At 35.1% G+C, this 27,202-nt stretch overlaps 2 protein-coding genes across 7 annotated transcripts in view; one reads left to right on the forward strand and one right to left on the reverse strand.

The window, feature by feature from the left end:
- LOC136041519 (exosome complex component RRP46-like) overlaps positions 1-27,202 on the reverse strand; it is a gene marked incomplete at its 5' end in the record, with an annotated part of 363,665 nt that overhangs the window by 150,144 nt on the left and 186,319 nt on the right. The window lies entirely within an intron of this gene.
- The window catches only part of LOC136041468 (PAS domain-containing protein cky-1-like), a 121,395-nt gene that overhangs the window by 37,555 nt on the left and 56,638 nt on the right, over positions 1-27,202 (forward strand). For 5 of the 6 annotated variants that reach the window (XM_065726156.1, XM_065726160.1, XM_065726161.1 and 2 more), the window contains exons 4-6: positions 795-913; positions 5,825-6,020; positions 26,680-26,951. In XM_065726156.1, coding sequence (XP_065582228.1) covers positions 26,750-26,951 — 202 coding nt within the window. In that variant the 5' untranslated portion in view covers positions 795-913; positions 5,825-6,020; positions 26,680-26,749. Of the gene's footprint in view, positions 1-794; positions 914-5,824; positions 6,021-15,361; positions 15,501-26,679; positions 26,952-27,202 lie in introns of all 6 variants that reach the window. The other variant, XM_065726157.1, reaches the window with a different exon arrangement.

The raw sequence follows: 27,202 nt of genomic DNA on the forward strand, positions 1-27,202 counted from the left end.
TTTTTTTGGTCACTTAAAAAGGGCACTGGAACTTTTCATTTCCGTTCAAATGAGCCCTCTCGCAAAATTCTAGGACCACTAGGTCGGTACGATCACCCCTGGAAAAAAAAAACAAAAAAAAAACAAATAAACACGCATCCGTGATTTGTCTTCTGGCCAAAAATACAAAATTCCACATTTTTGTAGATAGGATCTTGGAACTTGTACAAAAGGGTTCTCTGATACGCTGAATCTGATGGTGTGATTTTCATTAAGATTCTATGACTTTTAGGGGGTGTTTTACCCTATTTTCTAAAATTGGGCAGATTTCTCAGGCTCGTAACTTTTGATGGGTAAGGCTAAACGTGATGAAACTTATATATTTAAAATCAGCATTAAAATGTGATTCTTTTGATGTAACTATTGGAATCAAAATTACGTTTTTTAGAGTTTTGGTTACTATTGAGCCGGGTCGCTCCTTACTACAGTTCGTTACCGCGAACTGTTTGACAATCAAGGAGGCACACTCGTGCCTCTTTAAAGAGGCGAACCACGACAATGTTAAGCGATCTTCGGTTCCAGTGGTCGCAGAGGGATGGGGAGGGATGCATTTCGTAGCCCGAGCTCCAACTAAGAAACCTGCCAAATTTCATCCCCTGCGACTTTTCCTTCATGGGGAAAATCTGGCCGAAAGTTTTGACCCCCCAACCCCAGCCCCCCTTTAACGTTGTCCGATCGGGCTGAAATTCCGATTGGTTTGATAATATATTAATATTACATTTCGTTTTATATTGCAATTTATCAATATATTGCAGGTATGCCTCTACCAGATTTGGGCAATTTTGAATCCCATCTACATTTTAATATACAGAAGAAGATAACGCCGTGGAAGTCAATTCTTCCTGACTTAGAAGCAATGGCCAATGTTGCCAAGGTAATCTCCAATTAGAAAAATATACATTCTTATCGATAACCAGTGTGGGATAAAGAATGGTTACCTTGGAGAATTTGGAATTTCGGGGGGGGGGGGGGGAAGGAATATATGTTTGAAAGTATCATGTCCAACAGATAGATTTCATCGTAGCCCTCATATCACTTCAAAGGCTGGAACTTTGTCTACCTACCAATATGTTAAACATACTACGAAGGGTTGTAGTTTCACATGAGTGTTTAGCATCTAACCTAATTAAACGAGTTTTTTTCATGACGGAACAGCTGTTGAGACCTTTCTTCCTCTGTAGGGGGGGGGGGGGTTATTCGCTATTATGTGGAATAAAAATAGTATTTATAGCATTTAGGTTTTAAAATAACTCTTCAAAGTTTAATCTATCCTGATTTTGTATTATAACGGCTAAGATTTTGAAAGGACCGATCATGGTTAAGCCCAAAGGAATCAATTTTCTTAATATTCTTTAGGACTATTAAAAAAGATAAAAAAAAATTCACCTATGGATGGGGGTTTTCCTACTAGGTAGGATTTCCATTCTGAACATACTCTCCTGAAGGATAGTCTTCGCACTCTTTGGTCTGTCTCCTTTATTTATAAGGGTCAAAGCTTTAAATAAATTTGATAATGGGATAAATATAGAGTAAATTGGTTTATTTTGAGAAAAAGATTTGATTAATATTATATTCAAATTATAAGTTTTTGATATATCAGATTTCTTAAAGGTTTTATAGTTTCATTTTGTATATACTTATGGTTAGGTTTCACGTCTGGGCTGCAGGAACTTTCTCTTCTCTTTTTTTTAAGTTATTTAAATCAATATCTCTCCCACCTAAGGACAAGCTCTACTCCTTGGTGGGATTATTTAATTTTATGCTGGAACTATCTTTTCTCCTTTTATTAAGTTATTTTAATTAATATCTCTCCCACCTAAGGACAAGCTCTACTCCTTGGTTGGATTATTTAATTTTATTGTATGATTTATTGAAATAAAGGATTTCACAAGAGCATGTTACTTTAATCGGCTTGAACATAAAACTGTCTAAAACAGAGGACACATAAATAATAGTAGACGTTACCAATGTGTAGCCTGGATACAATAATTTTTGACACAAATATTTGCCAGGATACACCAGCTCATTTCCATTATTTTCATTTATATTACTGTCAGGTGAAATCGTAAAGGGGATAACTCCTTTTGTCTTTAGCCTAGTTTATTTTCCACCTTTTGTATCATGTTTTGCATAGTCTTTTCTTCTTTAGTCTCAATTAAGTTCTAATTCATTCTCTTGAATATTTGTTCTAATAACGGCTTTTTCATTTTCCAAGGTGATTTCCAAGAAGAAAAAACTATGACAGTACCCTGTTTTCATAAAAGAAAGATGGTAAAGTAGTTCTGTTTCTATTACAACATAGAATTCCATAAGCATCCCCCTTGAGGACCTTAGTAACTTTTAGAGATTCAAAACTTGTGTACCTGACCCCAACCAAAAAATCCCCCTGAAAACGTCTCTACATTTCCTAATAACCATTAATATATGCAAACACTGGTCAAAATTTGCAAATTGCAACCCCTCCGACGGGGACTGTGGGGGAGTAAGTCGTCTCCAAAGACATAGTTATAAGGATTTTCGACTATGCTGAATAAAATGGCTATCTCAGAGTTTTGATCCGACTACTTTGGGAAAAAATGAGCGTGGGAGGGGGCCTAGTTGCCCTCCAATTTTTTTGGTCACTTAAAAAGGGCACTGGAACTCTTCATTTCCGTTCAAATGAGCCCTCTCGCAAAATTCTAGGACCACTAGGTCGATACGATCACCCCTGGGAAAAAAAAAACAAAAAAAAACAAATAAACACGCATCCGTGATTTGTCTTCTAGCCAAAAATACAAAATTCCACATTTTTGTAGATAGGATCTTGGAACTTGTACAATAGGGTTCTAATCTGATGGTGTGATTTTCATTAAGATTCTATGACTTTTAGGGGGTGTTTCACCCTATTTTTTTAAAATAGGGCAGATTTCTCAGGCTCGTAACTTTTGATGGGTTAGGCTAAACGTGATGAAACTTATATATTTAAAATCAGCATTAAAATGTGATTCTTTTGATGTAACTAATGGAATCAAAATTCCGTCTTTTAGAGTTTTGGTTACTATTGAGCTGGGTCGCTCCTTACTACAGTTCGTTACCACGAACTGTTTGACAATCAAGGAGGCAAACTCGAGCCTCTTTAAAGAGGCGAACCACGACAATGTTAAGCGATCCTCGGTTCCAGTGGTCGCAGAGGGACGGGGAGGGATGCATTTCGTAGCCCGAGCTCCAACTAAGAAACCTGCCAAATTTCATCCCCTCCGACTTTTCCTTCATGGGGAAAATCTGGCCGAAAGTTTCGACCCCCCAACCCCAGCCCCCCTTTAACGTTGTCCGATCGGGCTGAAATTCACAAGTTAAGGTCCCCTAGGGCCCAGGAGCTTATCCGCGAAATTTCAGCTCGATCCGATAACTCCTTCCCTGTTTTCCAGAAACCACGCATAGCCACTTAATGTTCATGTTCTTTTTTTTCGCCACGCCTACAGATCACAGTCGACATCGGATCTGGGTGTACGAAGACTCATTCGACGTGGAATTCTCCGAGTAATTTTCCTGGAAAGTTTCGTCGGAAAATCTTAACCTCCCCCGATTTTCTAGCTTAGAAAAACCCATTTCCCCATTGAAGGTAAAATTTTCTCTTGTAATAACATCACTTGTTTGAAAAATTCTTACACTAACAGCAGCTTGGTGCAGCGGAAGTGTGCTGGGCCCATAACCCAGAGGTCGGTGGATCGAAACCGCTAGCTGCTAACTTTTTAAAATTTGTAAAATTAGGTAATTTTGTCAGTTTGAATTTATTGATACAGAAAGGGAGAAAATAAACATGGAAACATGTGATCAGAATTACATACTGGAATGTTCACAAGAATTTATACTGAAGCGGTGGTAAGGCTTGATGGAAGCAAGTTAAAAGAACCATTTAAATTGATTTCCTAATTGAAGCCGTTGGTGAAATTTTCTATTGTAATAACTTGTTTGATAACAAGCGTAACAGCAGCTTGGCGCAGCGGAAGCGCGCTGGGCCCATAAACCGGAGGCGGGTGGGTAAAAACCACTAGCTGCTAAATTTTTAATTAAGCTGCTAAACTATTAAAATTATCAAAATTAGATAATTTTGTCAGTTTGAATTTATTGATACAGAAAGCGAGAAAATAAACATGGAAAATTATTATTAAATTAAATCCACCATGGATTGTAGAAAAACGTACAGAAATAATATGAAAAAAACTTCGTTTTCTTAAAGAGTTAAAGAGGCTGCGTCCCAAAGTCGAACCTTAAAACGTACAGGAATTAGGAGAGGCAGTTAGGGGGCTGCCGCCCCCCCAAACCCCCCGCTTTTAAAGACTCTTTTGTACAGCTTTTTTGTTGTGGGGGCTGCCGCCCCCCTAACCCCCCGCTCTTGGCTTCGGAAAGGCCCTCTTTTAATTAACAAAAAATTGAAATGAATGAATAATGGAATAACTTCGAAAAATGTTAAACACAAGAGGACAGGAGAACCATTGCGCCGAAACTAGTAATTAGTAACAATGAAGTTGACCACTCCATTTACATTTTAACATAATTATTGAAACTGTTTCCCAGACACAGAGCACACAAGCTAAGAGCTGGGGGTTTGTTGGTGTACAACAAAAAAGCTGTACAAAAGAGTCTTTAAAAGCGGGGGGTTGGGGGGGGGGGCGGCAGCCCCCCAACTGCCTCTCCTAATTCCTGTACGTTCTAAGGTTCGACTTTGGGACGCAGCCTCTTTAACTCTTTAAGAAAACGAAGTTTTTTTCATATTATCATGAAATAAATCCCCCTCTTATGTTGGTCAGATAGCAATGTAGTAATGCTATCTAAACATAGTAAATGCCTTTCAAGAAATATGGGATTTAAACTAATGGATGAAGAAATTGAGAAGATTGATTGAAAAAGAAGAAGTAGAACTTTGTGAAACTTCAGCAGGCACATTTTTCGCAATGAATAGGATTGCTTAAATACCATCTATATGAATCTTTTAAGTTGTTGTTCACTAACACAGTAAATTTACTTACTGTTACACATTTTCTTAGACTAGAAACAATTTATGTGAAAGCCAAGCAATGTGAGAAATCGGTCAGATTGAGTCTTTTTCTGCATAGAAAAAGAACAACAAAAAGTGAAGAGCAGTTATATTCCAGACTAATTAACCTTTCCTACAGCCTGGAAAATGGTTTTGTCAGCGCATTTGAACTTACTATAAAACTGAAAATAGTTCAAAATAACACAAAAAAGTAGTAAAGTAATAAAAATTAATGTTACAGTTTCACTTTTTCCTAAAATTAGGAATAAAATAACCTAATTCTCACATTTTTCGAATAAGCAACTTTATTAAATGTTCTTCTGCTACTGCCTTTAATTTAATCGCAGTTTGATTCAAAATTTATGAGGTTTTGACCAGTCTTTCTTTATTGTCTTTCCTTATCGTGTTTATTGTCTTCCCTACGTTTATTGTCTTTACTCACCTTAAAAACGGTTTTAGAAATTCTTTAAACAAACTAGAAAAAAAGTGTAAAATGAATGGAAAAAAGAACTTCCATTTTCCCATTGGCTCAAAATTGGCAACGGCTACAATAGATAGGCACAACAGCTGATAAAAAGGTAGGTCTATATGGCCTCTCTTTCTGACCTACGCTTAAAGAATGATGCAACTGACTCGCAAAAACACAATAAAAGAAATCAACCAATAAAATTTAAGTACACTTCTTAACACGGAAGTAGAGGGCAGTATTTTTTTTTCTCTGTACCAAAATAGTTGACATTAAATAACTTATTTTGTTTGGTTTTCTAGATTGAGACACGCTTTCTCCCTCCAGATCCACAATCAAACGACCTGGATTCTATACTTTCTATTCTTCATTGGAATATGACCCATTGGCCAGGGGGTAGACTGGACCGCCTTCATGATAATTCGAATTATACTTGCACCTCAACTGGGAATGCAGTCGGACAAGGAGTTTCTAGTACTACTCACTTCAGAGTGGAATGTAAGCTTATACTAGAATTATATTAATTGTATTTCCAATGTTAGAAAATTGATGGAATCAAAGTATCCATGTAATATAGCCTTGATCTTGCCAATAAAATGAAAAAAATGTACCATATACACATTTTGTATAGTCTATCTGTGCTTACGCTATTCCACAATGTTAGAGGATCTCTCCAAATGAAATTTGGTTTCTGCAAATTACCCTAGACAATCGTTAATATTTTTTAACCTTAATTTCTGTGACTATTTTCAAGAATCCTATTTTCCTTTTGGTAAATTCGGGGAAACCCCGAAAACTCAGGGATGATTGTAGCGCTGCAGTTTACAGAAAAGACAGTGAAATAAAGAACATAATTCTTAATTTATTTGCTAGATCAAATGCTCAATTAAATGCTTTATTAAAATAAAATGCTAGAGTTCTATGTATAAACTCAAAATATGGGCTTGAGAAGTCTTTGTTAGTCGTTAAAATTATCATTTATTTATCTAGATGCTAGATCAAATGCTCAACTAAATGCATTATTAAAATAAAATGCTAGAGTCCTATGTATAAACTCAAAGTATGGGCTTGAGAAGTCTTTGTTAGTCGTTAAAATTATCATTTATTTATCTAGATGCTAGATCAAATGCTCAACTAAATACTTTATTAAAATAAAATGCTCGAGTTCTATGTATAAACTCAAAATATGGGCTTGAGAAGTCTTTGTTAGTCGTTAAAATTGTCATTTATTTATCTAGATGCTAGATCAAATGCTCAATTAAATGCTTTATTAAAATAAAATGCTAGAGTTCTATGTATAAACTCAAAATGTGGGCTTGAGAAGTCTTTGTTAGTTGTTAAAATTATCATTTATTTATCTAGATTCTAGATCAAATGCTCAACTGAATGCTTTATTAAAATAAAATGCTAGAGTTCTATGTATAAACTCAAAATATGGCCTTGAGAAGTCTTTGTTAGTCGTTAAAATTATCATTTATTTATCTAGATGCTAGATCAAATGCTCAATTAAATGCTCTATTAAAATAAAATGCTAGAGTTCTATGTATAAAGTCAAAATATGGGCTTGAGAAGTCTTTGTTAGTCGTTAAAATTATCATTTATTTATCTAGATGCTAGATCAAATGCTCAACTAAATTCTTTATTAAAATAAAATGCTAGAGTTCTATGTATAAACTCAAAATATGGGCTTGAGAAGTCTTTGTTAGTCGTTAATATTATCATTTATTTATCTAGATGCTAGATCAAATGCTCAATTAAATGCTTTATTAAAATAAAATGCTAGAGTTCTATGTATTAACTCAAAATATGGGCTTGAGAAGTCTTTGTTAGTCGTTAAAATTATCATTTATTTATCTAGATGCCAGATCAAATGCTTAACTAAATGCTTTATTCAATTTTCTTCCTCCATGGCAAGTTACTCGATGGAAAGCTCCCCAAACATGTCCTACTCTTCTCAACCCCTCCCCAACCAAAACATCCCCCTGAAAACGTCTCTACACTTCCCAATGACGATTACTATATCTAAGCACTGGTCAAAGTTTATAACTTGTAGCCCCTCCCACGGTGACTGTGGGGGATTAAGTCGTCCCCAAAGACATAGTTATAAGGTTATTTGACTACCTTGAATAAAATGGCTATCTCAGAATTCTGATCCGTTGACTTTGGGAAAATAATAAGCGTGGGGGGGGGGGTCTAGATGCCCTCCAATTATTTTTGTCACTTAAAAAGGGCACTAGAACTTTTCATTTCTGTTAGAACTAGCCCTTTCGGAACGTTCTAGGATCACTGGGTCGATTCGATCACTCCTGGGGAAAAAACAAACAAATAAACACCCATCCGTGATCTGCCTTCTGGCAAAAAAAATACAAAATTCCACATTTTTGTAGATAGGAGCTTCAAACTTCTTCTATAGGGTTCTCTGATACGCTGAATCTGATGATGTGATTTTCGTTAAGATTTTATGACTTTTGGGTGGTGTTTCCCCCTATGTTCTAAAATAAGGCAAATTTTCTCAGGCTTTTAACTTTTGAAGGGTAAGACTAAACTTGACAAAACTTATATATTCAAAATCAGCATTAAAATGCGATTCTTTTGATGTAACTATTGGTATCAAAATTACATTTTTTAGAGTTTTGGTTACTATTGAGCCGGGTCGCTCCTTACTACAGTTCGTCACCCCGAACTGTTTGATAACCAAGTGACATATAGCAATCGCAAATCCTGGTGGATAGAATAAGCGAATGTCCTTGATACGTGATTGACGTAACCGTACTGGACTCGCTCTCTTTGGGGGAGTTGGGGGGGAGGGGCTCAATGATTTGACGAGTTTGGTGCCCCTGGACGTGGTAGGAAGATGAAAATTGGTAGGTGTGTCAGGGAGCAGCACAAGTTGACTTGATAAAGTTGTTATCCCAAATTCGACCATCTTGGGGGCTACAAGGAGAAGAAAAATTAGAAAAAAATGAGGTATTTATAACTTACGAGTGGGTGATCGGATCTTAATGAATTTTGATATTTAGAAGGACATCGTTACTCAGAGCTCTTATTTTAAATCCTGACCGGCATTAAGCCTCTGATTTTCCTTTTAAATCAATCTATTGGTTCTTAAAATGTTTTATAGCTCATACCGTATGTACTCTTGGCTCTTAGCTCTTCTTGCCTCGTCACAAGTGCCATATAAGCTCTTAGCTCTTGTTTTTCAAAGCGTCTAAAATATTTTTATTTTTATTTACCAAAAGTCCAAATCTTGCTGCTATGTATCTTGTTCTGTATTCCACTGTTATGTTTGATATTAAAAAGGAGAATTTAAATATCAAACAGTTCGTGGCAACGAACTGTAGGAGGGAGTGACCTCGCTCAATAGTAACCGAAACTCTAAAAAATGGATTTTTGATACCAATAGTTACATCAAAAGAATCATCAAGTTTAGTCTTACTCATCAAAAGTTACGAGCCTGACAAAATTTTCCTTATTTCAGATAATAGGGGGAAACACACCCTAAAATTCATACAATATTTCGAAAATCACACCATCAGATTCAACGTATCGGAAAACCGTTATGTAGAAGTTTCAAGCTCATATCTACAAAAATGTGGAATTTCGCATTTTTTTTGCCAGATGACAGATCACTGATGCGTGTTTGTTTGTTTTTTTTCCTAGGGGTGATTGTATCGACTCAGTGGTCCTAGAATGTCGCAAGAGGACTCATTCTAGCTGAAATTCAAAGTTCTAGTGCCCTTTTTAAGTGACCGAATAGTTTTGACTGAAAAATTAAGTGACGAAATCTTGAAATCTTCATCGTAGCCGAAAAACCTAGTAACTATGTCTTTGGGCAAGACTTACTCCCAAACAGTCCCCTTGAAAGGGGCTGCAAGTTAAAAACTTTAACTATTGTTGAGATATTGTAATGGCTACTGGGAAGTGTACAGACGTTTTCAGTGGAATTTTTTTTTGGTTTTTAGGGGGATGAGTTGATGAGGGGGCTACGCGGGAGTATTTTTTCATGGAGAAATTTGTCATGGGGGAAGAGAATCCAACGAAGGGGACACAGGAATTTCTAGCATTATTTAAAAAAACAATGAAAAAATAAGTATGAAAAGTTTTTTCAACTAAAAGCAAAGAGCAGCATTAAAACTTAAAACGAACAGAAATTATTACGCATATGAGAGGTTCACCTTTGTAATTTGCTAATTCGTAATTTACGTATATTTTTTACTAATGAAAACGTTCGTAAAAAATTAAAAGTTCTAATTGGCTTTTTAAATAGCCAAAAAATCGGAGGGCAACTAGACCTCCTCTCCCGCTTCTATTTTTCTACAAATTTTCCGATTAAAACTATGAGAAAGTGATTTAGCAAAAAAAAAATTAATATGCAAATTTCGTTTTAATTATTTATGTGCGGAGAGCCAAAATCAAAACATACATTAATACAAAACCGTTCAGAAACTAAATAAAAAAAAAAACAAGTTTTTTTTAACTGAAAGTAAGTGACATTAAATCTTAAAACGAACAGAAATTACTCCGTATATGAAAGGGACTTTTCCTCCTCAACGCTCCGCTCTTTACGCTAAAGTTTTTAACTGTTTTAAAAAGTAGAGTTAACAGAAAGAGTCACTCCCCCGTGAGTTCAAAATACCTAATTTTTTATAATTTTTCAGGATTAACCCTCCCCCCAACTCCTTCAAAGAGAGCGGATCCGCTCCGGTTATGTCAATCACGTATCTAGGACTTGTGCTTATTTTCCCCACAAAGTTTCATCCCCATCCCTCAACTCTAAGCGCTTTCCGAGATTTTAGGCTCCCCCTTCAATTCCCTCCAAGTCACCGGATCCAGTCAGAATTTAAAATAAGAGCTCTGAGACACGATATTATTCCAAACTTCAAATATCATTAAGATCAGATCACTCCTTAAGTTAAAAATACCTCATTTTTTCTAATTTTCAGAATTAACCCCCCCCCCCCCCCAACTCCCCCCAAAAAAGCAGATCCGTTCCAATTATGTCAATCACGTATCTAGGTCTTCTGCTTATTTTTCCACCAATTTTCATCCTGACCACTCCATTCTAAGCGTTTTCCAAGATTTTAGATCTCCCAACTCCCTCCGATTTTAGCGGTTCTATTCGGGATTTAAAATAAGAGCTCTGAGACATGATATCTTACCAAACATAAAATTTCATGAAGGTCCCATCACCCGTTCATAAGTTAAAAATACTTCATTTTTTCTATTTTTTCGAATTTATCGACTCCCCAGCCCCCTCCCAGATGGTCAAATCGCGAAAACGACTATTTCTAATTTGATTATTCCCTGATGCGCCTGCCAAATTTCATTGTCCTAGCTTACTTGGAAGTGCCTAAGGTAGCAAACCGGGACAGACAGACAGACAGACAGACAAACCGACAGAATTTGCGATTGCTATATGTTACTTGGTTAATACCAAGTGCCATAAAAATTAACTTAATCAAATTTAAACGAACCAAAAACTTGATGAATTTATTTATCTTAAATTTAATTTTGGGATGCTCCATTTTTTTCATATATAAAACGAGATTTTTATTTTATTTACATTTAACTGTTCTGAAGAGTTTTATTATTTTTCTAAAAAAAAAATAACGTCCGTAGGAAATGGAGTATTTCTTTTTCATAGAATATGTTGATATATGAGTTTAAAAAAAGCTAAATAAAAGTTTTTCTGAGATCTTGCCGGTTATGTTAATGCCTCGCATGCCTGTTCTGACACTTTAGTCCGCGAAGGCTTGAGCTGAGAAACAGAATTTGTGACAAGGTTAAAATGCTGTTGTTACAAGTCTAGGCAAATAGAATATAAAAGAAATAAATATAAATTAAATAAAGGACTTAAAAATAATGATATAAAACATGATAAAAACGTGATGTATAATCGAATAAGGCAAAAGAAAAATGTAATGAAAATGCAGACATAACGTAAGGCTAGAAAACGTAAAATGAAAAGAAGAACAATAAAAGAAACAATAGAAAATTTATGTGTAAGGTATAAAAGAAACTCAAGAATCTTTTTAAACGTAAATAACTCCCACTTAAACTCTAAACGTGAAGCAACAAGCGTTAATGTTGTTTCAAAGCAATAGATGTTAATGAATTTTCTAACATTATATACGATAACATAATTGTGTAAAGGCTATTATTTAGTTATAAACCTGCGATACCGTAATGTTTGTTTGTCAAGTCTCGGTGCATAGAAAAACTTTGTCTTTATTATTGTTTTTGTTATTTATGCTGTCATTGTTTTTTGTCCTTTTGGTTTTTCTTCTATTTGCTCTGATAATTGATCAATTTTATATTGATTTAATTAAAACCCTTTGTACAAAACAAGCGAAAGGACGAGCACAAGCGGAAATAAAATAAACCGAATAAAATAAACCGATAAAACCGGTTTAGTACTGAATTAGAAAGATTGGTAGTGGAACATATTGAGTTCCCCAGGGTACACTTTGCGCAAAGTATGATACGCAGCGCTCCTCCCAGCACATTAAGACCAGCCAACTATAGTAGATGGAAGAACAGTGGTCGGCTTTTACAAACAATGGAAGACTTCGTGAAAAGACAGATAATAGAAAGCCTACTGTTGGAAAGCCACTTAACCCTAGTTTGGTTGACCTGTGCAAGAGTTCTAGCATCAAAATGCTTACCTCTCGACTCTACTGGTCACACAAGACACAAACTTTGAATATTGGAGGCTTCGAACCTGTTTAGCAGGGACTAAAAAAAAATGAAATGTAAACACACATCCACTTACAAGGAGGTAGGACTCACTTGTGATCCATATTTGAAGAAAAGTTTCCCTTGAAACATAATTTTGATAGTCAGGTCTACCGGTATGCATCCTTTCATTCATGACATTTTCACAGAAGTGGTTTTCTTTCTTTCTTTAAGTACTGGTGGGCTGCTCTTATACGAAGGAATGAATCTGATTCAGAATGGCTAGATCTAGATACCAATATTCGCACTGCTAAAAGTCAAATTTGGTTTCTCCAAAATTGCTTAGATCCTTCCCAAGGGCTGGTGGAACACTCACAACTGGTCATGGAAACCATCGAAGAGGTAAAACTAGAATATTGACTGACACGCCAGAAATAAAATGAACTGAAGGACAAGCAGATAGCAATGAAAAGGATGAGCAAACATGATTATAAAGCCTAAAAACGGTTGGACAACTAAAAACAACTCAAGACTCCCAGACTGCCTCTTCCAGAAGGTGCTGGTAGCACCAGATGAGTGTGATAACAAATTATGAATGCAATCTCTTGTCCTACAATAGTCGTTAAAACTAAATCTCAAATTTCTATGACTCTGCTGACTGCTTTTTTTTACTTTTATATTCATTGAGATGTCAATCTGGTTCCATTTTTGAATAAATGAAAGCTATATTTAGTGTGTCCAAATTCACCCCTAAGAATGTTCGAAGCCTCCCCACTATGTGGGGTGACCTCGGATACTGACCAAAAATAGAAAAAATGATGCTCATATATGTTTAAAAGAAGAAAAAACACAAACCCTGGACCAAAGAAACTTCAGGGGAAAACAAGAAGTTTGAGCCCTCGAAGTGACCAATCGGTCAAATAGGTTCCAGAACATTGCTTCCCAAAAGTAGCTGTCCGAGATAACCCCGGTCTCCCCTTCTGCCTCCACTTTTTTTATATGCTTGTAAACTACAATTCATAATTGTTGTGGGTGTTTTACAAGTGTATATGTTTGTATTTTTTCGGTTTATTTTATTTCCACTTGTGCTCCATCCTTTCGCTTGTTTTGTACAAAGGGTTTTTAATTAAATCAGTATAAAATCGATCAATTATCAGAGCAAATAGAAGAAAAACCAAAAGGACAAAAAACAATGACAGCATAAATAACAAAAACAATAATAAAGACAAAGTTTTTCTATGCACCAAGACTTGACAAACAAACATTACGGTATCGCAGGTTTAGAACTAAATAATAGCCTTTACACAATTATATTATCGTATATTACACAATATATGTTATCGTATTACACAATTATGTTATCGTATATGAGGAAGCGACTGCTTCCTCATCAACACCCCGCTCTTTACGCTAAAGTTTGACTCTTTCTCTTAACTCTACTTTTAAAAACAGTTAAAAATTGTTGCGTAAAGAGTGGGGCGTTGATGAGGAAGCAGCCCCTTTCATATACGAAGTAATTTCTTTTCGTTTTAAGTTTTTATGTCGTTCCTTACTTTCAGTTAAGAAAACTTGTTTTTTTTTCTTATATAATTTGTCAAATATAATGGCTTTGGCTACCTTGTCAATATATCGTATAATTAGGTAACTTAGCATCTTACTTCTATAACATCCTGCCACAGCCGTGAATTTTTATTAAAGATTTCTCCTTAAGGAATAAAATTTAGAAAAAAAAAAATCAAATAAAGCTATTAGGGAGATACACTTATGTTACCTGTAAAAAGAGAAAGAAAAAATAGAAAATGATTTATCTCACTATCGAATGCCAAAGAAGCAAGTGGGTAGAAGTTGTGAACCTTAAAAGTAATTGGCTAAATATTGAATATTATCATTCCAAAGTAATTCTTTAAGTTGACTATGGCTCGATATATTAAGAAACAAGAAGAGAATATTTGTTTCTGAGAAACTTTCAAATTGCATAGGAAATGAAGAAACATTCCAAGAACTCTTAAAGCTTTATTTTGAATTATCTCGAGATTTTTAAAGCTATAGACTGCTAGGCAAAATAGCATAGTCAATAATCTTTGAAATTAAAAATGTACTTTTTAGACCACAAGGGGACTATTCTGGACACTTTAGTAAAGTGTCCGAAGTTACCCCTTAACAGGTATCCAAAAAAACCCCACTGTGATTGTAAACGGTTGAACAGGCCCCCTGAACAAACCATAACAGATGACAGTGTTGTGTAAAAGCAGAAACAGCCCTAAGATTACGTAACCCGAAGCTAAAAATTCCTTATTTAATTTGGCTATTGTTCCTTGTTTATCCTGACAATGTGACGTAGTTCCTTGAACAGCCTATAAGAAAAACGTTCTAAGACGAGACATTATATAAGAAAAAACCTCGGATCTGTTCTGACAGATTACATCCCAAAATTCAGATGAACGAAGATACAAGGATGGTAAATCTTTATTTAATTTGTCTGTTGGTGCTTATTAATCTTGGTAGCTCACGGTGCAGTCTAGCTACTATAATAGGCTTTAAAAAAAGGGAAACTAAAATTTGTGAATTGGGACATAATTTCTTGAAAGGCCGCTACGAAAACTCCCTAAATTTGACCATTTAGTTAGCGATTACATAGCTCAATTTGTGCCACATATTAGTGAAGACCAAAAGGGAAGAAGCCACTCAAAGAAGAAGAACCATTCCCTGATAAAATAGATCATCAAGATATGCAGCATTTTATCTTGAAAATTGCTCTTATACGTGGTCTATTGTGTTTAATAGGTCGAGGAATTCCTCGGTAAATTTTTAGCATAGGTATTATAAGAGCGGTTTATGTGGGGCTCGGAGTGAAACATGCCCTGTGCTGCCCTGTTGTTCTCTGTCCTATGTGTTAGAATCTGTAAGATGGCGTGTATTGAATGGGGATAGTGAGAAACTAAACTAATATCATCAATACTTAGTATGGGTAATAATGAACGCCACCAAATCCACACTGAAGCAATTGTGACAAAGGCAATGAGTGAAAAAGTGCTAGTACTAGGAATATTAAAAATTACTTGCAATGCCACCTTGCCCATGGCACTGCAACTGTCAAAACATGGATTTCCTCAGTGAGGGTGCTCGTAATCATCACGGATTATACTTGCGATTCTTTCATGTAGCCCCTTTGTGAAGGAAGTTCTACGCCAATTGCCACCGTCGTGAAGTATATAGCAAGATTGGGAAATGTCGCTTCCTCCTACTATCTCTTAAGGGAGTTCTAATTTATGGGACAAAAGAAGGCTCTAGATGCCATATATGGTAAGTGTATTTGAAGGCTTGGGACCTTTATTGAGTTTTATTACCAAAGATCGATCTATAGTTTTCTCGTCCAGACCTTCTTGAAATTCAGGAGTTGACATTCAGCCTTCTTGACATTCAGAAAGAAACTCCGAAGAACCTTTTTGCGGTCGCAAAACTGGGATTAGACACTCTAGAGACATGTCGTCTCTTGATTCCTCTGACAACATTTGACCAGCACATAAATGAGCAGGAACCTCCCCTTTCTCTAGCAGGAACCTTTCTCTAGGAACCCTCCCCCAAAGTCTAAATTCCGAAATTATGACTCATGAACAGACTTTTTGGTACCATTATCTCCCCCACCTCCTACTGTCAAAGAATCATCTGATAATACCGTTAGATAAAAATTAACTTTAAATCATTGTTACTAATTATTGTTAAGCATAAATTACCAGCCGTTTTTATTATTACTAATGACTAATTCTCATTAGAGGCTTAACTTTGGCTATTGCATCGTTCTTCATCATTGGATTTAAATATTTTATAGGTGTCTGTTTATGTCATATACAAACATCTTTTATGTGTACGGCATAAATCAAAATATAGATATGTCAGTTATTTTGTAACACACTTAGTCACTTTTAAAATAATACATAATTTTTACAGTAGTCCTTATTGTTTACACAAGTAGTTTTTGTATGCCCAGTTTGTGAAAAAAAAAAAAAAAAAAAAAAATGCTGACGACAAAGTGATTTAGTTTTACCTTTTACAACTGCACAGTAATCATTACCAGGTAAATTTACTGTTTTGCTGCAGTCTCATTTTTGAATTCGGTAAACAATGAATGGGTCATTCCGACGTCGTGGCTCCAGTTAAGAGTTCTCCCCACCACTTATAGGAATGTTTCTAATGAGAGTGCTTGTTCACAAGATGGAATTCCTACCGATACTGATTATGTCGAATTTTTTGATGTTATGGATGAATTAATGACGGGAAATAATGTTGATATCAAGTATGATTTTTTAAAACTGTTATTCACGAATTAGTTCTATTTACCGGGCATTTGGATGTGTTCCATTTTCTCAATTTTCATTTTTTTTTTTTTATTCTTTGATTCTTTGTATCTGGAATGGTGGAAGTATATATGACTGAACTATAAGGTCTATTTTCTTGTTGACCAGAGGTTCCGCTGAAACGTTGTCTGGGTAATTTATAAAAGCGGTTTTAGGGGGGGGGATGCAACAAAGTTTGTGAAAATTTGGTACGAGACAGGGAGGGGTGGGTGCTAAACAAGATTTTGCCACGGGCACAAGAGAGGCCAGAACCCTCACTATTATTTTAAAAATAATTATCTGTGGGAAGACCGTTTCTGGTTCTCAAAACCAGGGAGTATTTTGGCGAAAACGCTGGAGCCTATTTTGGCGGTAACCTTAACCTGTTTCTTTGTCATACTAATCAGTAGCTTCCGCTTCTTGTCCCTACTTAACCATCGTTTTCTTGGTAAACAAGAAACTGAATTTTGCATCAGTCAGACAAATGGTCCTGGAAATCTGGAATACATCAGGTCACTCTTCCTTGTCTTGGTCTGCCTCGCGTTCTTCTGTGTTAACAAAATGATATCTCAACAGCATTAATGGTTATTTTTTGTTGAAGTTAACACTATACCAACTATTGCTCCCTCTTCTGACAGATGTTTGCGCGCAAGTCCACTTAAGTTATGTGAATCAGAGAAGCATTTGCTGGTAGCTTGTTTTCCACATGAAACGAACACTGTTTGGGCTGAACTTATGGTCAGTGTCAAACACAGTATAGATATTAAACAGTGTCCCAAATTCTCAAAATTGCCTGTCTGACCAACGCCAAAACCTGATTTTGGATTACCGCCAAAACTAGGAGCAAGAAGTGCGAAAAACGGGCCCTAATTAGAGACAAACACTCCGAAGTAATCTACCAATCAATTAGTGAAGACTAAAGCCCTCATTATTCAGTTCCAAGTAAAAGAAAGAGGGTGGCTCTACCTTAACAAACATTGGTGGCTTTACATATTTGTATTGTGAATTCTTTACGATACTAAAATTGTCCTCCAAGAACAGTTGATTCCCTCTGATAAAAGAGTAACTTACTGTTTAAGCAAGAATTTTGTTTGAACGTAGAAAGAAAGAAAAAGATATTCGTAAAAATCTTAGGTAAACGTTAACTGTTAAAAATCGTTCATTCGAAAGTAACTGCAACTTACACAGCGCTTCAGTTTTTACAGTTACTCCTTTCGATCTACATTTTTACTAAATTCAGGCTAAAATCTTTCTATGTGTCTACAGTATTCTTATTGCTTAAGGCTTGTTTGGGTTTTATTACTTTTAAGTTTTTTTCCTTTTTACTAGTGCAGCCTGATCTTATCAAAAATGCCCCTGGCCACAAGCCCAAGAAAAAAACTTGCTTGTACTTATCATGGATTCTGAAACAGACATTTGCAGTTCCAAAAACGAAAGGGCACATCTTTTATTCTCATAATCTTATAAGGGAGCCATAATAATTTTTTTATGAGGGTAGTTTTTGTTGGTGTAGCATATAGACATAAAATTACATAGAGCAGCGGTTCCAAGTCGGTTTTGGGCAATGTCCCATTTCGGCATTTTTCATCTGGAGTTTTTAATTATTTTATTAAAAGATTTTCTGTAGTTTAGCTTTGCAGCTAAAAATTATAAATGAAGGTGTTTTATTTTACTCTGTATTTTAATCATATAACTATCACAAAATGGATGGTAGTGACTTCCTTGCGTCTTATGTCTACTATATAAATATTTTATATTAGGTCATGATGTTGCCAGCTTAGCCTCGATTTAGTCATTTAATGATATCTATTCAATATCTGTTTGAAGTCAAAGTTTGTCTAATTAAAGTCTAATCAAATTTAAAGTTTGACTGTTTGTCTCGGTTTTTGAAGTACGGCTCTTGATACACAAGCGTCGTTGAATTAGAATAGGAAGCTTTTTCAAAAGTATTTAAAATTTTTAGAATGAATAGCAGGGTATTGGAGAGGCGACATCCCCTTCACATACGGAATAATTTTTGTGAGTTTTGAGTTTTAATGTTGCCCCTTATTTTCAGTTGGAAAAACATGTTTTCTTATTTGATATCTGTAAGGCTTTAGCTATTTTTTATTCATCATCTTGCAGCCATTCAGTTCCTTTTTTTATTATTAAACAAAAATATCAAGTTTTTTAACTGCAAGTAAGGAACGGCATTAAAACTTTAAATGAACAGAAATTATTCCGTATATGAAAGGGATTGTCCCCTCCTCAACGCCCCGCTCTTTACGCTGAAGTTTGACTCTTTGTCACAACTCTACTTTTAAAACAATTAAAACACTTTAGCGTAAATAGCGAGGCGTAACTTTATTGTAGGGTTCTCTGATACGCTGAATCTGATTGCGTGATTTTCATTAAGATTTTATGACTTCTAGGGGTGTTTTCCCCTATTTTCTAAAATAGGGCACATTTTCTCTCGTAACATTTGATGTGTAAAACTAAACTTGATGAAACTAATATATTTAAAATCATCATTAAAATGTGATTCTTTTGATGTAACTATAGGTATCAAAATCACGTTTTTTAGAGTTTCAGTTACTGTTGAGCCGGGTCGTTCCTTACTACAGTTCGTCACCACGAACTGTTTGATTATTCGTCTTCTTATTATTTGATATTCAAGGTACGTGATATATACGAGTTTTGTATTTTCGACTTTGCATGTATTTAATTGGTTTTGCTTTGGCGATCTAAAAACTTCTTAAAGCTTCTTCGCATGCGGACTAATGGTTTTCGTAGTGCAGGTACTGATCTCCAGATTCGCTGCCATCGGCCGGGAGTGCAATGCGTGATTGGGGGCAAATTATCCGATGTTTCCCACGTTCCTCCCCACATTTCTCCAGGTACCTATTTAGAGCTGGGTCGACTCTGGCTGAGCTTACAGAGTCACACCATTGACTCCCGCTCCAAACCAAATAACCAGCGACATCAGGATTTGAACCCCTGTCCTCACGGACAAAGTATTTTAAGTTGATATAGAATAAGTTTGATGCTACTCATATTTCATTGAAAATTTATGGATTTAAAGTTGAAAAAGAGGGTTATTTGCCGTTAGGTCCTCATAATCGTCTCTTTCAATAGCTCTGATGCATTTGATTTTGTAGTTCTGTCGTAGAGAGTGTATGCTTGTTTATTTTCAACATTTTTCCCATATGTATGCTATTCCACTTATTCTTCCTTATATAATGGGTTTAGAAATAAATTATTATTAGAAAAATTTGTCTCCCTTACGCCTACCAAAATACTGCCATGTTCATCTTCGGACAAGGGCGTTACGCATGGGGGAGGGGACACCCCCCAGTGTTCTCAGACAGTCGGCAAATTTTTTTTATGAGGTTAATGGGCTATGGAAATAAATGACATAAAATTAATGAAAGAAAATCAGTTGATAAGAAATTAAGTAGTTTCAATAGTAATATCAGCCAACTTAGTCTGTAAAAATGATCATGCAGTCGGTAAAATCCATTACCGCCGCTGAACATTTTAATTATCGATGACTCTGTCTGCGGGGTGTAGGAAATGTGGAGTAATGGCGGTCTTTTAGATAGAGGTACTGACTGAAAGATTCTAAGTCCCTCGTGTCCTATAATGAGTTCATCTCCCCAATCTTTATTCAGTAAATACACCCCTGCGAATATGACCAGTGCATGAAAATGCCCCAGAGGATTTTTTGATATATAGTTCAAATTCTAAAAGAAGTATCATGTAATGAAGTATTATTTTTAAACAAGTTTTTTAACGTATTATTTTTTAAGTAGTTTTTTTTAGGAAAATTTTTTAAGAAGCTATGTTTTTTTAAGCACGATGACATAATAGTTAAAAGTTGTTGAATCGTGTAGATTTTAATAGATATGCCAGCTCTTTGGGCTGTGTAGCATTTTGATGCCTGTTTTGAAGCAATGTACGGCTACTGTATTTTGCTTCTTATAAAAAGAAGTGAAAGCTTTAGAAATATGATAGTTCGAAAAAATGTTATTTCTGACTGCAGCTGCGGTTTTAGAGGAAGGGGGCACTTGCCCCGGCTGCGGAAATTTAGGGGTACAAAATTTCAAATAAATAATCTAACGGCTATTGCGTAGATAAAATCTTCGGAATTTTATTTTTATTGAAATAGAATAGAGGGACTGCAGTATGCTGTTGGATAGACTGCAGTTGGCAGTAAGCAGAAGCAAATTGAATCTGAAATTTCTATTTTTGCCATATCTTCGTAGCCTTTCCTATCAAATAACAGTAAGTAGACCGAATTTAATTAATTTTAAACATGAAGAATTAGAAGCAATCATTTAAGATGAGATAATTAATAATTTTGCAGAGGCTAAAGTAAAGAAAGTCCAATTTAAATAAATACGAAATTCTGTTGATAAATTAAAATTGTGTAATTAAATGTCTTTTTTAATTTTGCTTGAAACTTTAGGAAACTGGATGAGAGAAGCTAATGCTGGATGAGGGATGGTAATAATTATTTTTGCTTAACCTCTTAACCTCAAAATAATTATTTGCTTAATACCTTTTACTTAACCTCAAAATAATTATTTTTGCTTAGCCTCTTAGATTTGTGTCTTACTGAGGATTATTTTATGTCTGAATCTTCTTATTGAGAAAGCAGTGGTTTGATTGTGGTAAAAGAAAAACGGTAGATTGATGAATTTGCTAATACGGTAATTCGAGAAAATCCTCTTTAGTGAAATCCGCCTATGTGAAATCCGACTCCCTTTTGTGTTCCGCGAATTCTGCCATAGCTGAACCTTGTATGAATTTCATGTTGCTGGTTTAAAATTGAGAATAAGCTAGTGGTTAGAGGTTAGAAAAACTTAAAAGTTAAAAAATCGAGGTTACAGGATAGAAAAAAGAGGTTAAAGGCTAGAAAATAGAGGCTTGAGGTTAGAGAACAGAGGTCTTATAAATCTCTCAGTATTTTTCCTTGGGATTACTTTTGTCACTTTGTCGTTCAATGCTCTTTGTCTCCTTTGAAATCTCCTTTTTAATATCTTTGGCAACTTGAAATACCGATAGTACTCTACTGTAATAAGATTCATCTTTATGTAATCTTTGAAACGCTCTTGAGGGTTATGTTCCCTGTGAAACTTGCACCATAGGGACAACATAGTTCTATCACTGGATTCATTAGTTTCAGGGCTTTGCATTTACAGGGCCAAAACTATGATTTTCTTGTTCTTTTTCTTAGAGAATGGTCTGAAACTGCTTAAAAAATAGAAGAGCCTTGTATTTTCACATGTTCCTGAAAAACTTGTTCAGTCCATTTTTCAATAAAAATGATTTGAATATGTTTTTATCCAACTGTAAATTATCACAAAATACATAAGAAACACACGCCCCTTCCCCTAAGACTCCATAGCCCGGAAAATGGAGAAGAAATGGAAAAAATTTAATCGCAAAGTAATCAGTGGAATATATTTAACTAATAACTGTTTGACCACGCAGGACTAGAAACCAAACCGACATGCTTACGTCTTCAAAATAACATGAATCTGACCAGTACGGGCCAACCCCTAGCCAACAACACCATCATCATATACCATGACATAACTAATAATTAAAGTTTACCCCAAACTTATCAACAATAACAAGTAAAAAGTTTACAATTTACTATTAAACTTAAATTGTCATTTCAATCCCATAGATTGAATTCATCTGAAGGATAATCCAAGTGAATTCCAAAAATAAAATTCGGTAGATAGATAATGCTGAATATCAGCTATTGAATTGCAGCTATATTATATTCTTTCATTGAAACGTTAAAAGAGGGTAATAAACAGGGAGTTTAGATAATGTTTTATTTATTGATTATCAAGAATTTTTCGTAAGCAGCGATCATGGGATTGGTAGTGGCTACGAGAGTCAAGTTTCTGCACAAGAGCTCCCAAATGTGACCAGAGCAAGCCGACGATTATTTCGATATGCATCCCGACTATTTTTATTCGGAATAAGTAATCCTAAAGAAGAACATCGAAAAGCTTCCTTTAAAACTCAACAATGCTATTTTAAAGCAAGAAGCAGAGAACTATCAATGGAAGTAGCATCTGTCATGCTCATTGGTCCTGTTGTGCGTAAAGTGGAGAATAAAATTGAAATATCTTGTGATCCCTTGTCCACCGTTCTTTCTGAAGATGGTAACCTAAGAAATGCTATAAGAAATTGTCTAATTGAGAAGTCCAGCAAAGAGAGAAAACCCTTCCTATTTGAAAAGCTGTCAAACTTAAAACAGACATTCACTATTTCTGTTTAAGCAGTATGTCGAATCGAAACATGACTATAATGTGCAAAACTTCAAGGTGTAGCTCCAAAAAACTCAACTGACGGTGATGCGGGGGAAATTACGGAGCAATTGTCGCTATTCTCTCTCGTTTCTTAATATGTTCTGTCTGTGTTAATATGCTCATGCCCTATCTGTCTACATGAATTTTACTTTGGATTGTGAAAACTCAGATAGTGGTAATGATAAACATCTGTTGAAGCTGAAGAAGTGTTCTTCTCGGTTTATAGCTATCGTTAATCAGATGTTGTCATTGCCGACAGGCGGTCTTCCTTTGGAACTTCGACAGTTTGACCCTCTTAAATTAAAAGTGACATTAATATACGTCTTTGACGGTTCCAATAGTCTAGATTTTTGATTTGCCTTATGTTTTGGAAAAGTTGTTCGATTGGTATTGAGCAGGTGATGACTTTGGCCGTAATAGCATCAATATCAACGTTCATATTTTTTGATTATGTAGTTGTATTTGAAGTGATAAGTAAAGAGTTACACCGTAATAAGTAACAAGTAAATCGTTTGAAATGATTGTCAATATGAATAATAAAAATCCTGTCTTAACTGTTTCTTTTAGGAGTGATTTCGGTAAATTTGGAGATATTTCCTTTACTGAGCTATGAATTAGGTGAACATACTGCTTGATGCCTTTATTATGCTTTTTCCGAATATAATAGTTGCTTTAGTCGGAAATTCGATTTTAAGCCCTTTTTGAACCTTTAAAGATGGTACCCTTTTCTCATTTTTGGCGAAAGAAAAGGGTTAAAATATTGGTTAAACAATTTGTTATTTAATCATAAATTCAATTTTTAAAACTATATTCCACAGATATTGATTCACCTTGATACACTGTATAAGTCTTCTAATTTTATCATGTTTACTTTGTACATGTAGCAGCAAAACCAGGACTGACAGACTGACAGACCAACAGAATTGGCGATTGCTATATGTCACTTGGTTAATACCAAGTGCCATAAAAAGCTAAAATACAGAATGCTGAAAAGATTCAGAATTTTTTTTTTTTAATTTTACCTGAAATTAAAAAAAAAAAATATTCCCTGAACAAAATTTTGTTCTCTGTTGTTTACTATTGAGGAATATATATCAGTATATATGTATACTAAACAGACAATCCATGGACATTTTCTTTTCAGTAAAGTGCAAATGATGTTCTGGTCTTGAGAAGGAATTGGGGTTGTCAAAGACATAATTTCTAGACTTTTCAACCACACTAAACAAAATAACTATCTTAAAACTTTGGTTAGATTTGTTTTGGAAATTTATGGGCATATGGGGGGGGGCTTGTAGCCCTCAAATCACTTTTGACTAATAAAAAGGGCACTAGTCCTTTCAATATCCAATCAAATGAGCCTTTTTTGAAGTTTTTACAACAACATGGCCATCTCAAAGTTTCTATCAGACGCATTTTGGGATGATACAAGGTTTGGGGGAGGGGTTTATCCACTCTCTGATGACTCTGAATCTTAAAGAGGGGACTAGAATTTCTGAATACCAATCCAACTAGCCCCTCCAAAGTTTATACAATCACCCTTTGTATATATGCCTTATTTTGTCCCCAGAGCATAGCTTACAACCCTAGCTCTGAGGGCTGTGAGGAGGGGTGGTTTCATCCTCAAAGACATAATTTCCGGTCTTTTTTATGTTGAACAAAATGGCTATCTGAAAAAATTTTTGAATATGTTTGGGGAAATGGTGGGCGTGGGAGGGAGGTTAGTTGCCCTCCAATGACTTTTGACTGCTAAAAGGGACACTAGATCTTTCATTTATTAATCAAATGAGCTGTTTTCAAAGTTTCTATGACAGCAAATGGCCATTTCAGTATTTCTATCAGTTACATTTTGAGAAAATACAAGTTGTGGGGGTTATCCACCCTCCAATCACTCTGAATCTTAAAAAGGGCATTATAAGTTCTGATTACCAATTTAATGTGTCCCCTCCAAAGTTTATACAATCACTCTTTCTAAATATACATTACGTGCCCCCAGGGAAAAGCTTACCAACCATGTCCTAAGAGCTATGGAGAGTTGTCATCCTCAAAGACATGACTTCAAGACCTTTCAACTACATTGAACAAAACGAAAGCAGCAGTCTTTTACAATAAACAAAAGGTTTGAGTATCACAGCTTTACATGAAAAGCTCAGTAATTCAGCCTAAAGCTAACCATATGATTTTAGGATTAACGTTTGATCAACAGCTCACATAGAATGCTCAAGTCAAAGCAGTGAAGCAGTCTTGACTGAAAAGAATATTAATCCTTAGACCACTTACTTCCTTCTCCTGGGCAAATTCTCTCAAAGTTCTGATGGATTTTTATAAGAGGTATATCAGCTCAAAAATGTATTATGGACTGATAGTGTACATACAATTCTAGTAAACCACCTTAGCATAGCACCATAGAAAATCCAACATGGATTTTCTTTGATAGTTGAACAGAGCCAAATACTATCAGCAAGGTATTTTACAAGGATTCAGGCATATGTATTAGACCACCCACTATATCCGTTAACATTTGGGAAAATGAGTATTGAATCTTCAGGGAGAATTGAAGCATGGGATACTTTTATTTCCAAATACCTAACCTAATACCTCCAAATACCTAATCCATATATATTATCAGAAATTAAATTAGGTTTTATTTAGAATTATTAAATAGAAATATGATTAGATTTCTTGAAAATAATTTGAATTTGTTAAGTCTGAAATAATTGGTAACATTTGCCCTTTGATATAATTAATCTATTAAATCCAAAGAGTTCTCAACGCTACCTTTAAATCAAGGGCACTCAACAAGAGTGGAATGGTTCGTTTCGTCACTCCATGTTGTTACCATGACAAGTTACCCATGGTAGCTAACCCAACAACTGAAAATGTAATGAAACAAACTTTCAAAACTTAATAATTTTGACACCACTATATAGATCCTTGCAAAATTTGGCTCTTATTTACTATTTGGTTTGTATATACAATTGGCGTTTTATTTTGATTTTGAAAGTCAAAACCATTTATGGTGTAGAAGCTCCATTCCCAAGTACAGTACGGAATATATGAACGAAGTGATTTTCGAATGCCTTGTGGCGTCATGCGTCAAAAATACAGGGTGGTGTATAAGTAAATTTACAATTTAAAATAAAATACTATTATTATGTAGTTTAGGGATTGGAATTTTAGTTTGACTTATGTCAACAAAATGTCTCTTAAATGGCTTCCGCTTTATTGGAAAAAGATTGTGCCTGTCACATGCACATTTTTTGTGCCTCTCACTGGGAGGAGGGTAAGTCTCTCTAATAACTTGGTTGTGATTTTGGTACTAAAACTTTCAAGAACCAAGAACATTAAAATGGAAACCTTTTCCCCTGGCTCAATTCTGGCTTTGGTCAATTCAAACCTGAAATGATGCGTTCATAAGTGAGTCACTTAATTATTAATTTTTAGTGTTTAATCTTGAATAATTTTTATAATACCCGTATTAATGCATAGCTCAGATTAATGGAAGAGTTTGTCTTTTGCTTAGCAATCAGGAAAGCTATAGTTTCTAGGGCTACATGATGATATATTTTCTCGCTCATTTTCTGCACACGTTTTCCTCATTTTCAAACCTGTCGCCCACTAAGCATAGCTTCACATGGAGGTTTTTTCAGTAAAAATTGAATTGCTGCGCTTTTCTAATTCCAATGAAAATATTCCTCAAATATATATATATATATATATATATATATATATATATATATATATATATATATATATATATATATATATATATATATATATATATATATATATATATATATATATATATATATATATGAAAAACCTTTGTTTTTCCAGAGCGGCGAATGAAAATCTGAAAAATAAAATCTCTGACTTGGAGTTGGACCTATTGAAACTTAGAGAAGAAATGGAATTGAAGAGACAGAAAAAAGAGAATGCAGAAATGCAAAGCCTGAAGAAGGAATTAGATAAGATGAACCTAACTTGTGAAAAAGAAGCGAGTCGAGTTCAAGAAATGGAGACAGCGCTCGAAGAAAAAGAAGGAGAAAAACTGACACTTATGCGCGAAATTGATGAGCGGAAAGAAAAATTAGCGAGTTCGAGTGAGGGTATGAAAATCGCTAGTTTTGGAATTAATATTGCTAAGTTACATCTTCTTGAAGGATACAATCTTTTTTTATGGCACTTGGTATTTACCGAAGCGGTTAATTCGGAAAAATTAGAAAAAAGTAGGTGTTTTTAACTTACAAACGGGTGATCGGATCTTAGTGAAATCTGACATTTAGAAGGATATCGTGTCTCAGAGATCTCAATTTAAATCATGACCGGATCTGGTGACATTGGGAGGAGTTGAAGGGGG

The sequence above is a fragment of the Artemia franciscana genome, unplaced genomic scaffold, assembly GCF_032884065.1.
Source record: "Artemia franciscana unplaced genomic scaffold, ASM3288406v1 PGA_scaffold_23, whole genome shotgun sequence".
Taxonomy (NCBI): Eukaryota; Metazoa; Arthropoda; class Branchiopoda; order Anostraca; family Artemiidae; genus Artemia; species Artemia franciscana.